Source organism: Pseudophryne corroboree, chromosome 6 (genome assembly GCF_028390025.1).
Source record: "Pseudophryne corroboree isolate aPseCor3 chromosome 6, aPseCor3.hap2, whole genome shotgun sequence".
Lineage (NCBI taxonomy): Eukaryota > Metazoa > Chordata > Amphibia > Anura > Myobatrachidae > Pseudophryne > Pseudophryne corroboree.
Window position 1 is genome coordinate 427,656,383 of NC_086449.1, and position 14,560 is coordinate 427,670,942.

The following is a 14,560-nucleotide window of genomic DNA, read 5'->3' on the forward strand; positions in this document are numbered from 1 at the left end:
GGAGTACGCTCAATTCCATTCGCGCCCGCTGCAGAAACTGATTCTTGCCAAATGGGACGGCCTGCCTCACCGGATCAGGTCTCACATCATTTCCTTGTCTCTGGAGATCCGTTTGTCACTGAGCTGGTGGCTGCAGGACCGACGTTTGAGCGGGGGTCATCCCTTCTAGATCTCCAACTGGGTCCTTCTGACGACTGATGCCAGTCTGAGAGGCTGGGGCGCGGTGTTGGTGCAACACTTCCTTCAGAGTCGGTGGACCAAGGAGGAATCTCACCTCCCAATAAACATTCTGGAACTGCGGGCGGTGTTCAACGCACTGAGCCTGGCCCAGCATCTAATTCAGAACAGACCTGTTCAGGTACAGTCTGACAACGCCACCACAGTGACGTACATAAATCATCAAGGCGGCACTCGAAGCCGCATTTCAATGAGGGAAGTATCAAGGATTCTTCAATGGGCGGAACGCCATCTACCAGCCATATCGGCGGTGTTCATTCTGGGGCTCCTCAACTGGGAATCTGACTTTTTCAGTCGTCAGGACATGCACGCCGGGAGTGGAGCCTCCATCCAGAAGTATTTCAACTCCTCGTGGACAAGTGGGGCACCGGATGTAGATCTGATGGCGTCTTGACACAACCACAAGGTTCCGGTCTTCGGAGCAAGAACAAGGGATCCTCAAGCAGCGTTCGTGGACGCACTGGCAATCCCGTGGAACTTACGGTTGCCATATGTGTTCCCTCCGGTGTCTCTCCTGCCCGGAGTGATAAGGAAGTTCAAACAAGAAGGCGGCATACTACTTCTGATTGCTCCCGCGTGGCCCAGACGGCATTGGTTCTCAGACCTCCAGGGCCTCTCGCTAGGGCGTCCCCTTCTACTTCCACAACGGCCAGACCTCCTCGTTCAGGGCCCTTGTGTCTACCAGGATCTGGCCCGACTGGCTTTGACGGCGTGGCTCTTGAAGCTTCCGTACTGAGGGCCAAAGGTTTTTCAGTGGCGGTCATTCAAACGATGTTGAAAGCCCGTAAGCCGGCTTCTGCTCGGATTTACCATAGGGTCTGGATTTCTTACTTTGCTTGGTGCGCAAATAACAATCATGATGCTTACATATTTAGTACAGCCAAACTTTTGTCTTTTCTAGGCCTGGACTTAGGTCTTCGTCTAGCCTCCCTCAAGGTTCATATTTCTGCCTTTTCAGTATGGTTTCAGAGAAAAATTGCATCTCTGCGTGATGTTCATACCTTCACTCGGTGTGTTGCGCATTCAGCCTCCTTTTGTCCCACCTGTGTCCCCTTTGGGATTTGTCGGTGGTCTTGGAGGCCTTGCAAGAATTTCCATTTGAACATCTTGCATCCGCAGATCTTAAGTGGCTTTTCCTTAAGGTCTTGTTTCTGCTAGCCATTGCCTCTGCTAGATGCTTTTCAGACCTGGGTGCCTTATCCTGTAAGTCTCCCTATCAGATTTTTCACCGTGATCGGGCAGTACTTAGAACACGCCCTGGTTACCTACCTAAGGTGTTTTCCTTCCACCTTAACCAGGAAATTGTGGTTCCTGCCTTTAATTCTCCTGAGTTGTCTTCTGGAGAGCAGTCTTTGGATGTGGTACGGGCTCTCCGTATCTATATGAAGAGAAGTACTTCTGTTCAGAAGTCTGAATCTCTCTTCGTACTGTTTGGTTTTCACAAACGTGGCTGGCCTGCTAACAAGCAGACCTTGGCCAGATGGATTAGAATGGTGATTGCACATGCTTATGTACAGGCGGGCCTTCCAGCTCCTGATTCCATCAAAGCCCATTCTACTCGGTCTGTTGGACCTTCTTGGGCGGCCCGCCATGGCGCTTCCGCAGAACATTTGTGTAAGGCGGCTACGTAGTCCTCAGTGAACACGTTCATAAGTTTCTATGCCTTCGATACTTCGCCTCCCAGGATGCCTCCTTTGGATGCAGGGTTTTGTGCCCACTACAGTGCGTCCCCTCCCATGAGGTACTGCTTTAGGACATCCCCGATGTTATCCCTGTGGAACCCAGTGTACCCTGCTGCAGAAAAGGAGATTTATGTTAAGAACTTACCTTTTGTTAAATCTTTCTGCGAGGCACACTGGGTTCAACAGGGAGCCCACCCTGACGCACTTAACTTCTTTGGGTTTGTGTGGCATTAGCCGCTGGCACTTTCTCCTGTTTTAAGAATGTTGTGTATGTGGCTACTAACGATCAAGTTACTACTCTACACCCTGATGTTATCCCTGTGGAACCCAGTGCACCTCGCAGAAAGATTTAACAAAGGTAAGTTCTTACCATAAATCTCCTTTTCGTTTATGGTCGTGTGTTGGCTTGTTGTCTCACCGCTGTTGTACCTGTTTCTTTTCTCATATTATGTCCGTCTCCTCGGGCACAGTTTTCCTAGACTGAGTCTGGTAGGGGGGGCATAGAGGGGAGGCGCCTACACACACTGAAGGTTTTTAAAGTGCCAGGCTCCAGTGGACCCGATCTATACCCCGTGATACTAAAGTACAAGACCCCAGTATAAACTACGGACTAGGAGAAAAGGAATTACCGGTGCCAGTAATTTCAACTGTTCCTCAGAATTGGCATTCTAAGGGACCATTACCAGTTTCAGGTGTTGCCATTCGGGTTGTCAATTGCATCTTGAGTATTTTTATAAAATCATGGCGGTCATGGCAACACACCTATGTTGCAGAGGGGCCTGGATTCTACCTAACTCGGACGACCTCCTCCTTATGGCCCAGTCCCAGGAGGTACTAGTTCAACATATTCAAATGACAGTGGATCTTCTGAAGTCGCACGGCTGGAAGATAAATGGGCACAAATCATCCTTAGTGCCGTCACAGGAAATGTTACACTTGGGGGCCCTACTTAATTTGCGGCTACAACACCTCTTCCTCACAGACGACAATATTCGGGCCCTACAATCCAAAATTCAACATTTTTCTCCGTCACTGCAGGGTGTCTGTACAGGCTTGCATGCGGATTCTAGGGTGCATGGTAGCCACTTTCGACATGGTAGAGTACGCATCGCTTCACTTGCGGCCTCTACAGTTGGAGGTGCTGACCAAGTGGAATGGGTGCCATCTGCACATCAACATACAGACGATTGTCCTTTCCCGCTAAGTTCAGTGCCATTCCAATCTGAACCAGGGTTGCCCCTTTTGGATCCAGAACTGTATCCTGCTCACCACAGATTCCAGCCTGCGGGGTTGTGGAGCGGTCTCGGAACAACACTCGTTCTACGGGCGCTGGACAATACATAAAAGCAAACTTCTAATCGATGTCCTGGAGCTCAGCTTAATATACAGAGCCCTTTGTGCTGCGCAGCCTGTCCTCCCAGGGTCGTCCAGTCAAGTTACAGTCAGACAACACGACCACAGCCGCTTACATAAATCGGGAAGGCGGCACACCCGCTGTCGCTGTGCTATGCGAGAAACAACACGCATCTTCCATTGGGCGGAACAACATCTACCTGCTCTGTCAGCAATATTAATACCGGGAGTCCTTAACTGGGAAGCACACTTCCTAAGTCGGCATGATGTGTATTCTGCGGAGTGGGCTCTACATGCGGAAGCTTTTCAGTTGCTAGTCTGTTGGTGGGGACTACTGTACATCGACATGATGGCGTCCCGACACAATCACCAGGTACCACTGTACTACGTTCGCGCAAGGCATCCGGCAGACTTCCTGGTAGATGCCTTAACAATTCCATGGGAGTTTTCACTTATATGTCTTGCCTCCAATCTCAATGCTGCTGCAGGTTCTTTGCAAATTCAAGCTGGAGGGGAGGCATGCTAATTCTGATAGCCCCAGTTGGCCATGGCGAGGCTGGTGCAAAGATATTTAGAGTCTCTCAATTGATTCACCTCTCCGTCTTCCACGGCAGTCGGATCTTCTGTTCCAGGACCCTTGTCTACATCCAGATCTGGACAGGTTGGCTTTGATGTTGTGGCTCTTGAGACAACCGTCCTAAGAGAAAAAGATTTTTCTCGGAAAGTTATCTCTACCATGCTTCGAGCCAAGAAACCACCTTCATCCAGGGTTTATCACGGAGTCTGGAAGGCTTTCTTTGATAGGTGTTCAGCAAAGCAGTTTAATCTGCGGTCTTTTCGTATTTCGTGGCTTTTCGCTTTTATCCAGTCGGTACTTGATCTGGATCTTAGCTTTTCCTCCCTCAAGGTATTACAACGTCTGCTGGCTCAGTTGCCAGACGTTAAGACCTTTCTACATCTTCAACCTCCTTTTGTGCCTCCGATTGCTCCGTGGGACTTATCCCTGGTACTTTGGGCCCTTCAAACTGCCCCGTTTGAACCGCTTTATTCTACACATTTCGTCTGCCTGGCGGGTTTCTGTTATCGGCGCTCCCCATTTATTTTGTTCCACTCTGATCGAGTGGTCTTGCGGACCCACTTAGGCCACTGGGGGTAATTCAGAGTTGATTGCAGCAGCAAATTTGTTAGCAGTTCGGGAAAACCATGTGCACTGCAGGGGGGGCAGATATAACATTTGCAGAGAGAGTTAGATTTGGGTGTTTTATTTTGTTTCCGTGCAGGCTGCTTTATTTTTACACTGCAATTTAGATTTCAGTTTGAACACACCCCACCTAAATGTAACTCTCTCTGCACATGTTATATCTGTCGTCGTCCCCCCCCCCCCCTGCAGTGTGCACAGTTTTTCCCAGCTGCTAACAAATTTGCTGCTGCGATCAACTCTGAATTAGGGCCACTATCCTAAAGTGGTTTCAAGGTTCCACATCAATCATGAAATTGTGGTGCCTTCTTTTTCTGCTGCCTCTACTTCGAAGGCTTCCCTTGGTGTGGTGCTGGCTCGCTCTATCTATGTGGAACGGACTAAGGACATCCGCAAGTCAGATTCCTTGTTCGTCTTATAGGATTCTCACAAACTGGGCTGGCCTACTACAAAAGTCTCGTGCTAGGTGGCTCCATTTAAATATACGGCGGCTGACCTACAGACCCCTGCCGAGGTAACTGCTCTTTTCACATGTTCCATTAGATCCTCTTAGGCAGCTTGCTATGGTGCCTCTGCAGAACAGCTATGCAAGTCGGCCACTTGGACATCTGCTATCACTTATGTCAGGTTTTATGCCTTTGACACTTTTGCGTCCCAGGACGCCGCCTTCGGGCGTAGTGTTCTTGGCGCTTAATGGGACAGCTTTTGGACATCCCAGCATCTCTCCCTGTGCTTCCTAGTGGATGAAGAAGAAAATGGATTTATCTTCTTACCTGGGTAAATCCTTTTCTTCGAGTCCATAGGGGGCACAGGGCGCCCTTCCTTTACGCACCTGTCTTGCTAGGCATTGTTCCTGTAATAATGGGTGTGTATCGTCTTCTAGAGTGTATGTCTTTGTGTGTGTGTGATGGTCTTCTTCTTTTCCGTGCTCCTGCCGGGGTCTTGCTAACTAAAAATGGCGGGCCTCGGCAGGAGGGTGGGGAGGGATAGGTAGACTGAGGGCTGCTGGAAAGAGTACTGTAACTTTTTGGTGCCCAGACTCAGTCCCTACCCAGCCTATACCCAGCGTCTCTCCCTCTGCCCCCTATGGACTCAAAGAAAAGGAATTACCCAGGTTAGTACATAAATCCCATTTTTAGGCATTTACACCAATTTGCCTGTTATGCTTATTTCTGGATAATATAGCTGAACCCACACATATATAACAATGTATATATGCACATTTCCATTTCTTTCTTATCCTGACTGTCCACTCTTGCTTTATTTAAAAAGTACAAAGAAATATCTTGTCCCCTCTACGTCACTATTCACAAAGACCAAATATAACACTGCGACTAAAAGAAGTGGTGTATTCCTACCAGTGTAAACTTTGCCTGATTTGATTCGGTATGTAAATACAGTCTAGAGGATGTGTCCGCACAGACTAATTGGAAGCTACAGCCTCATTGCTTGCAGGGTTCTATTGGTCTGTGCTTCTTGTAACCCAGTTTTTGGCTGAGTTATGAGCAAAATGACTACATATGGGCTTTGTGGGGTAGGAATAGTGGTTGAAGTGATTTCTCACTTATTAGGAGGCGTTGTCCATAGTAACCAATATGCTTCTAGTTAACATTTATTAAGTGCAATTTGTAAAATGACAGGTTGAAGCTGGTTGGTTGCTACAGGCAGCTTCTCCATTTGTCCACTTTTTAGAAACCTTGATGCATCTTCTCGACTAAGAATACAGCTTTACATTTTGTTGATAGAATTTTTACATTTTATTTTATTTTTTTAAAGATCAGGTGAAGCCCGCTTATAAAATTAATGTATTTCAAACACACTGCAATGTGGCTGAAAAGTATACATAAAATAATCAATTAACGGGAAATACATCAAGCTTCTAAAGGGTGAAGAAGTTGTCCATAGCAACTATAGCTAGCATTTTTTTTTTCCAAGTACATTTTATTAAATGATAGGTAAAATCTGAATGATTGCGATGGGTACGGTCACTTGTACACATATCTCTCTTTAGAAGACTGAAGACAATTAAAGGTCGTACTTTAAATTAAATTATCATTTGATTTTACAGGACAACTTTCTTGTTTTGTAAAGATATATGCAAGTGCTTATATAAATTTGTGCAGTAATTATTTATCTTTACCGTTTTTACTTCATTTGTGGGTTTGTTTCTTTTTTATATGTTTTATATGGAAACATAGGATCACAACTATGGCGCTCGCCCCCCACCAACACCACCGGCATCTCCGCCTCCTGTTCTTATTAAGAATGAAGTGAACATATTTACCACTCCTCATTTTGATGAGACTTCTAGTGCTACAACCATCAGCACTTCAGAAGATGGAAGCTATGGAACAGATGTCACTCGCTGTATCTGCGGCTTTACCCATGATGATGGGTACATGATTTGTTGTGACAAATGCAGGTATGAGAGTAAGTTGTTGTAAATATGTGAGATATCTGATTACAGGAAAAGCATGTCCTATTTTATTTTCTGTATGTTAATTACTTGTCACATAGATATGGTTTCTGCCACCGAGACCTAAACTCAAAAGATCTGGCCATGACTTGTGTTTAATAGCTGGTCTTTGTTCAGTAATACCAGTCCTGTCCATGCAACTGTTTATGTATTTTATCTTTTCAGCGTATGGCAACATATAGATTGCATGGGTATCGACAGACAAAATATTCCAGACATCTATTTATGTGAGCGCTGTCAGCCTCGGTAAGCAGCTCATTTGCTTTTACAATATGTATTGGATATACCAAAAAAGTTGATATTTTTTGCAACTGTATTTTTTAACAATCTTACTTATTCCACTGCTTTCCTATTGGCCCTCAGTAATTCCTCACCAAACAGAAAATCTATGTTTTAAGTACTGAAATCTGCAAACCTCCACCATGTTATGATAGGAATTCTGGGGTAGATGTATTATGGTGCCGGCTGCGGCCATTATTTGTGTGGGCCACGTCACCACTGTTTTGCTGAGGAGTGGGTCCTCTTATCTGCAGCATGCATTATTCCAGTCCAATCCAATGTGAGAGAATGTTATCTTGCCTTTCCAGCGATGTGTGCCCTCCCACTTTAGACTGTTCTCTTCGTCAAGTTAGTCCCCACTGTTCCAGAGTGCTTTCTACATGCGTGCTTCCGGGGTGCTGCTGTGACTCTCTTGACCCGCTCCACTGGGCATGTGAAAGATCTTGCTACTATTGCAAGAACTCCCACGCTGCCACAGCCAGGGACCGAGTTTTCCCTGCTGTGGTGAATGGGCAACGACACCTGCAGCTGTCCAAATTGATTTATACATGGACCGGCATATCAGCGTGCTATCTTATAGATAGCAGCACTTCTCCGCATTCATACATGGTTTAGAAGTGGTATCAGCCCACATAACATGCGCTGATACCACTTCTCGCACGTAACACAAGATAATACATCTACCTTTCTCGATCATCAATGGGGTATAGATGGGGTCCAAAGGAGCCGGTGCACTTTAAATTCTTCAAACAGGGTGTGCTGTCTCCTCCCCTCAATGCCCTCACCGACAGCCCAGTTTAGAAAAATGTGCCTTCGGTAGAGGATTTTTTCTTCAGTTTATTTTAAAACTTTTATTTTTCTCTAGCATCCATAAAGGATACTGGGGTTCACTTAGTACGATGGGGTATAGATGGAGTCCAAAGGAGCTGGTGTACTTTAAATTTCTTCAACTTGGTGTGCATGCTCCTCACCTCTATGTCCCCTCCCACAGGCAGTTTAGAAAAATGTGCACTCAGGAGAGGATGCACACTTTGGAGCTCCAGAGAGTTTTCTGCACACAGCAGTCATTTCTCTATCGTCCTAAGTGGATGCTGGGGTTCCTGAAAGGACCATGGGGAATAGCGGCTCCGCAGGAGACAGGGCACAAAAAAGTAAAGCTTTACTAGGTCAGGTGGTGTGCACTGGCTCCTCCCCCTATGACCCTCCTCCAGACTCCAGTTAGATTTTGTGCCCGAACGAGAAGGGTGCAATCTAGGTGGCTCTCCTAAAGAGCTGCTTAGAGAAAGTTTAGTTTAGGTTTTTTTCTTTACAGTGAGTCCTGCTGGCAACAGGATCACTGCAACGTGGGACTTAGGGGGAAAGTAGTAAACTCACCTGCATGCAGAGTGGATTTGCTGCTTGGCTACTGGACACCATTAGCTCCAGAGGGATCGAACACAGGCCCAGCCGTGGAGTCCGGTCCCGGAGCCGCGCCGCCGACCCCCTTGCAGATGCTGAAGCGTGAAGAGGTCCGGAAACCGGCGGCTGAAGACTCCTCAGTCTTCATAAGGTAGCGCACAGCACTGCAGCTGTGCGCCATTTTCCTCTCAGCACACTTCACTGGGCAGTCACTGAGGGTGCAGAGCGCTGGGGGGGGGCGCTCTGAGAGGCAAATATAAACCTTATACAAGGCTAAAAATACCTCACATATAGCCCATAGGGGCTATATGGAGATATTTAACCCCTGCCTGACTGGAAAAATAGCGGGAGAAGAACCCGCCGAAAAAGGGGCGGGGCCTATCTCCTCAGCACACGGCGCCATTTTCTGTCACAGCTCCGCTGGTCAGAACGGCTCCCAGGTCTCTCCCCTGCACTGCACTACAGAAACAGGGTAAAACAGAGAGGGGGGGCACATTAATGGCTATATATATATATATTAAAGCAGCTATAAGGGAGCACTTAATATAAGGATATCCCTTGTATATATAGCGCTTTGTGGTGTGTGCTGGCAGACTCTCCCTCTGTCTCCCCAAAAGGGCTAGTGGGTCCTGTCTTCATTAGAGCATTCCCTGTGAGTTTGCGGTGTGTCGGTACGTGGTGTCGACATGTATGAGGACGATATTGGTGTGGAGGCGGAGCAATTGCCAAATATGCAGATGTCACCCCCCAGGGGGTCGACACCAGAATGGATGCCTTTATTTGTGGAATTACGTGATGGTTTATCTTCCCTTAAACAGTCAGTTGAGGACATGAGGCGGCCGGACAATCAATTAATGCCTGTCCAGGCGCCTCAAACACCGTCAGGGGCTGTAAAACGCCCTTTGCCTCAGTCGGTCGACACAGACCCAGACACGGGCACTGATTCCAGTGACGACGGTAGAAATTCAAACGTATTTTCCAGTAGGGCCACACGTTATATGATTTTGGCAATGAAGGAGACGTTACATTTAGCTGATACTACAGATACCGTAAAACAGGGTATTATGTATGGTGTGAAAAAACTACAAACAGTTTTTCCTGAATCAGAAGAATTAAATGACGTGTGTGATGAAGCGTGGGTTGCTCCTGATAAAAAGTTGATAATTTCAAAAAAGTTATTGGCATTATACCCTTTCCCGCCAGAGGTTAGGGCGCGCTGGGAAACACCCCCTAAGGTGGACAAGGCGCTCACACGCTTATCCAAACAAGTGGCGTTACCCTCTCCTGAGACGGCCGCACTTAAGGATCCATCAGATAGAAAGATGGAAGTTATTCAAAAGAATATATACACACATGCAGGTGTTATACTACGACCAGCTATAGCAACTGCCTGGATGTGCAGTGCTGGAGTAGTTTGGTCAGAATCCCTGATTGAAAATATTGATACCCTAGATAGGGACAATGTTTTACTGTCGTTAGAACAAATAAAGGATGCATTTATCTATATGCGTGATGCACAGAGGGATATTTGCACACTGGCATCTCGGGTGAGTGCTATGTCCATTTCAGCCAGAAGAGCCTTATGGACACGACAGTGGACAGGCGATGCGGATTCAAAACGTCACATGGAGGTTTTGCCGTATAAAGGGGAGGAGTTATTTGGAGTTGGTCTATCAGACTTGGTGGCCACGGCTACTGCCGGGAAATCCACTTTTTTACCTCAAGTCACTCCCCAACAGAGAAAGGCACCGACCTTTCAACCGCAGCCTTTTCGCTCCTACAAAAATAAGAGAGCAAAGGGCTTGTCGTACCTGCCACGAGGCAGAGGAAGAGGGAAGAGACACCAACAGGCAGCTCCTTCCCAGGAACAGAGGTAGACCCCTGGATCCTGCAGATAATATCTCAGGGGTACAGGTTGGAATTAGAGACGGATCCTCCTCATCGTTTCCTGAAGTCTGCCTTACCAACCGTCTCTTCCGAAAGGGAGAGGGTGTTGGAAGCCATTCACAAGCTGTACGCTCAGCAGGTGATAGTCAAAGTACCCCTATTACAACAAGGAAAGGGGTATTATTCCACTCTATTTGTGGTACCGAAGCCGGATGGCTCGGTAAGGCCTATTCTAAATCTGAAGTCCTTGAACCTCTACATAAAAAAGTTCAAGTTCAAGATGGAGTCACTCAGAGCAGTGATAGCGAACCTGGAAGAAGGGGACTTTATGGTATCCTTGGACATCAAGGATGCGTATCTACACGTTCCGATTTACCCCGCACACCAGGGGTACCTCAGGTTCATTGTTCAAAACTGTCACTATCAGTTTCAGACGCTGCCGTTCGGATTGTCCACGGCGCCTCGGGTCTTTACCAAGGTAATGGCCGAGATGATGATTCTTCTTCGAAGAAAAGGCGTATTAGTTATCCCATACTTGGACGATCTCCTAATAAGGGCAAGGTCCAGAGAACAGCTGGAGACAGCTTTAGCACTATCTCAAGAGGTGCTAAGACAACACGGGTGGATTCTGAATATTCCAAAATCCCATTTAATCCCGACAACTCGTCTGCTGTTCCTAGGAATGATTCTGGACACGGTTCAGAAAAAGGTTTTCCTTCCAGAGGAAAAAGCCAAGGAGTTATCCGATCTGGTCAGGAACCTCCTAAAACCAGGAAAAGTGTCAGTACATCAATGCACAAGAGTCCTGGGAAAAATGGTGGCTTCTTACGAAGCAATTCCATTCGGCAGATTCCATGCAAGAATATTCCAAAGGGATCTGTTGGACAAATGGTCAGGGTCGCATCTGCAGATGCACCTGCGAATAACCCTGTCACCAAAGACAAGGGTGTCACTTCTGTGGTGGTTGCAGAAGGCTCACCTATTAGAAGGCCGCAGATTCGGCATTCAGGATTGGATCCTGGTGACCACGGACGCCAGCCTGAGAGGCTGGGGAGCAGTCACACAAGGAAGAAACTTCCAGGGAGTATGGACGAGTCTGGAAAAGTCTCTTCACATAAACATTCTGGAACTAAGAGCAATCTACAATGCTCTAAGCCAGGCGGAACTTCTCCTGCAAGGAAAGCCGGTGTTGATTCAGTCGGACAACATCACGGCGGTCGCCCATGTAAACAGGCAGGGCGGCACAAGAAGCAGGAGTGCAATGGCAGAAGCTGCCAAGATTCTTCGCTGGGCGGAGAATCACGTGATAGCACTGTCAGCAGTGTTCATCCCGGGCGTGGACAACTGGGAAGCAGACTTCCTCAGCAGACACGATCTTCATCCGGGAGAGTGGGGTCTACATCCAGAAGTCTTCAACATGTTAATAGACCGTTGGGAAAGACCAATTGTAGACATGATGGCGTCTCGCCTCAACAAGAAACTGGACAAATATTGCGCCAGGTCAAGAGATCCACAGGCAATAGCTGTGGACGCACTGGTAACTCCTTGGGTGTACCAGTCAGTGTATGTGTTTCCTCCTCTGCCGCTCATACCAAAGGTATTGAAGATCATACGGCAAAGAAGAGTAAGAACAATACTAGTGGTTCCGGATTGGCCGAGAAGGACTTGGTATCCGGAACTTCAAGAGATGCTCACGGACGAACCGTGGCCTCTACCTCTGAGAAGGGACCTGCTACAGCAGGGTCCCTGTCTTTTTCAAGACTTACCGCGGCTGCGTTTGACGGCATGGCGGTTGAACGCCAGATCCTAAAAGGGAAAGGCATTCCAGAAGAAGTCATTCCTACCTTGATTAAGGCATGGAAGGAAGTCACCGTGAAACATTATCACCGCATTTGGCGAAAATATGTAGCGTGGTGCGAGGATCGGAGGGTTCCGACGGAGGAATTCCAACTGGGTCGTTTCCTACATTTCCTGCAATCAGGATTATCTATGGGTCTCAAATTGGGATCCATTAAGGTTCAAATTTCGGCCCTGTCAATATTCTTCCAAAAAGAATTGGCCTCTGTCCCTGAGGTCCAGACTTTTGTCAAGGGAGTACTGCATATACAGCCTCCTGTGGTGCCTCCGGTGGCACCGTGGGATCTAAATGTAGTTTTAGATTTCCTCAAATCCCATTGGTTTGAACCATTGAAAAAGGTGGATTTGAAATATCTCACATTGAAAGTGACTATGTTACTAGCCCTGGCCTCTGCCAGGAGAGTATCTGAATTGGCGGCTTTATCTTATAAAAGTCCTTATCTAATCTTCCATTCGGATAGGGCAGAACTGCGGACTCGTCCGCATTTTCTCCCTAAAGTGGTATCAGCATTTCATCTGAACCAACCTATTGTGGTGCCTGCGGCCACTAGCGACTTGGAGGACTCCAAGTTGTTGGACGTTGTCAGAGCCTTAAAAATATACATTGCAAGGACGGCTGGAGTCAGAAAATCTGACTCGCTGTTTATATTGTATGCACCCAACAAGTTGGGCGCACCTGCTTCTAAGCAGTCGATTGCTCGTTGGATTTGTAACACAATTCAACTTGCACATTCTGTGGCAGGCCTGCCACAGCCTAAAACTGTAAAAGCCCACTCCACAAGGAAGGTGGGCTCATCTTGGGCGGCTGCCCGAGGGGTCTCGGCATTACAACTCTGCCGAGCAGCTACGTGGTCGGGGGAGAACACGTTTGTAAAATTTTACAAATTTGATACCCTGGCAAAGGAGGACCTGGAGTTCTCTCATTCGGTGCTGCAGAGTCATCCGCACTCTCCCGCCCGTTTGGGAGCTTTGGTATAATCCCCATGGTCCTTTCAGGAACCCCAGCATCCACTTAGGACGATAGAGAAAATAAGAATTTACTTACCGATAATTCTATTTCTCGGAGTCCGTAGTGGATGCTGGGCGCCCATCCCAAGTGCGGATTATCTGCAATACTTGTACATAGTTATTGTTAACTAATTCGGGTTATTGTTAAGGAGCCATCTTTAAGAGGCCCTTTCTGTTGTCATACTGTTAACTGGGTTTAGATCACAAGTTGTACGGTGTGATTGGTGTGGCTGGTATGAGTCTTACCCGGGATTCAAAATGCCTCCCTTATTGTGTATGCTCGTCCGGGCACAGTACCTAACTGGAGTCTGGAGGAGGGTCATAGGGGGAGGAGCCAGTGCACACCACCTGACCTAGTAAAGCTTTACTTTTTTGTGCCCTGTCTCCTGCGGAGCCGCTATTCCCCATGGTCCTTTCAGGAACCCCAGCATCCACTACGGACTCCGAGAAATAGAATTATCGGTAAGTAAATTCTTATTTTTTCTTAATACAGAACAAACTGTGTCACTTTCCCTGATTCTGCAGAACTGGATGACCTGTTTATTAGCCTGGAAAAATCCTGCTAAGAAATATCAAGTGACAAAACGATTTTTGCACACTTTCCCATTTACTCCTGAAAGCAGGAAAATCTGTGAAGAACCCTGGACGTAGACGTATCAGTCTCTCGCCTATCTAAAAAGGCTGTACAACCAGCTCCGGGCTCCTTTACCATAACGGACCCTGGGGATAGGAAAATAGGGACTACACTGAAGTCTATTTACTCAGCGGCTGGTATATCACAAACACCGGTCATAGCGGGTTGCTGGATGATGCGTGCCATTCATACGTGGGCTACTCAAATTCAAGAGGGCCTCTAGGGGGATATGTCCTTGGTCACTACAGTGACTCTCCTAAAACACATTCATGACACTGCGCGAGTCCTGTGTGAATCTCGAGGAGATAGGCAATATTAATGCTAGGACCACTGCTATGGTAGTGTTGGCGCACAGAGCTTTGTGGTTGCATCAGTGGATAGCAGAGGCCAAGCGCAATGTAGATTCTCTTTTTCAGGGGATTGGCTCTTTGGGGTTGAGTTGGATACGTGGATTTCCAAGGTTACTGCGGGAAAAGCCACGTTCCTCCCCTCTGGGGCCCCGCCGACTAGGCGTTCCTACCCGGGACGCCTACTCGGTCCTTTTCGATCTG

At 47.4% G+C, this 14,560-nt stretch overlaps 1 protein-coding gene across 6 annotated transcripts in view; it reads left to right on the plus strand.

Annotated features, from left to right (window-relative positions):
• Positions 1-14,560, plus strand: part of KMT2E (lysine methyltransferase 2E (inactive)) — a 445,960-nt gene that overhangs the window by 145,205 nt on the left and 286,195 nt on the right. For all 6 annotated transcript variants that reach the window (XM_063927017.1, XM_063927020.1, XM_063927022.1 and 3 more), the window contains exons 4-5: positions 6,669-6,892; positions 7,112-7,192. In XM_063927017.1, the coding sequence (XP_063783087.1) occupies positions 6,669-6,892; positions 7,112-7,192 (305 nt within the window). The remainder of the gene's footprint in view (positions 1-6,668; positions 6,893-7,111; positions 7,193-14,560) is intronic.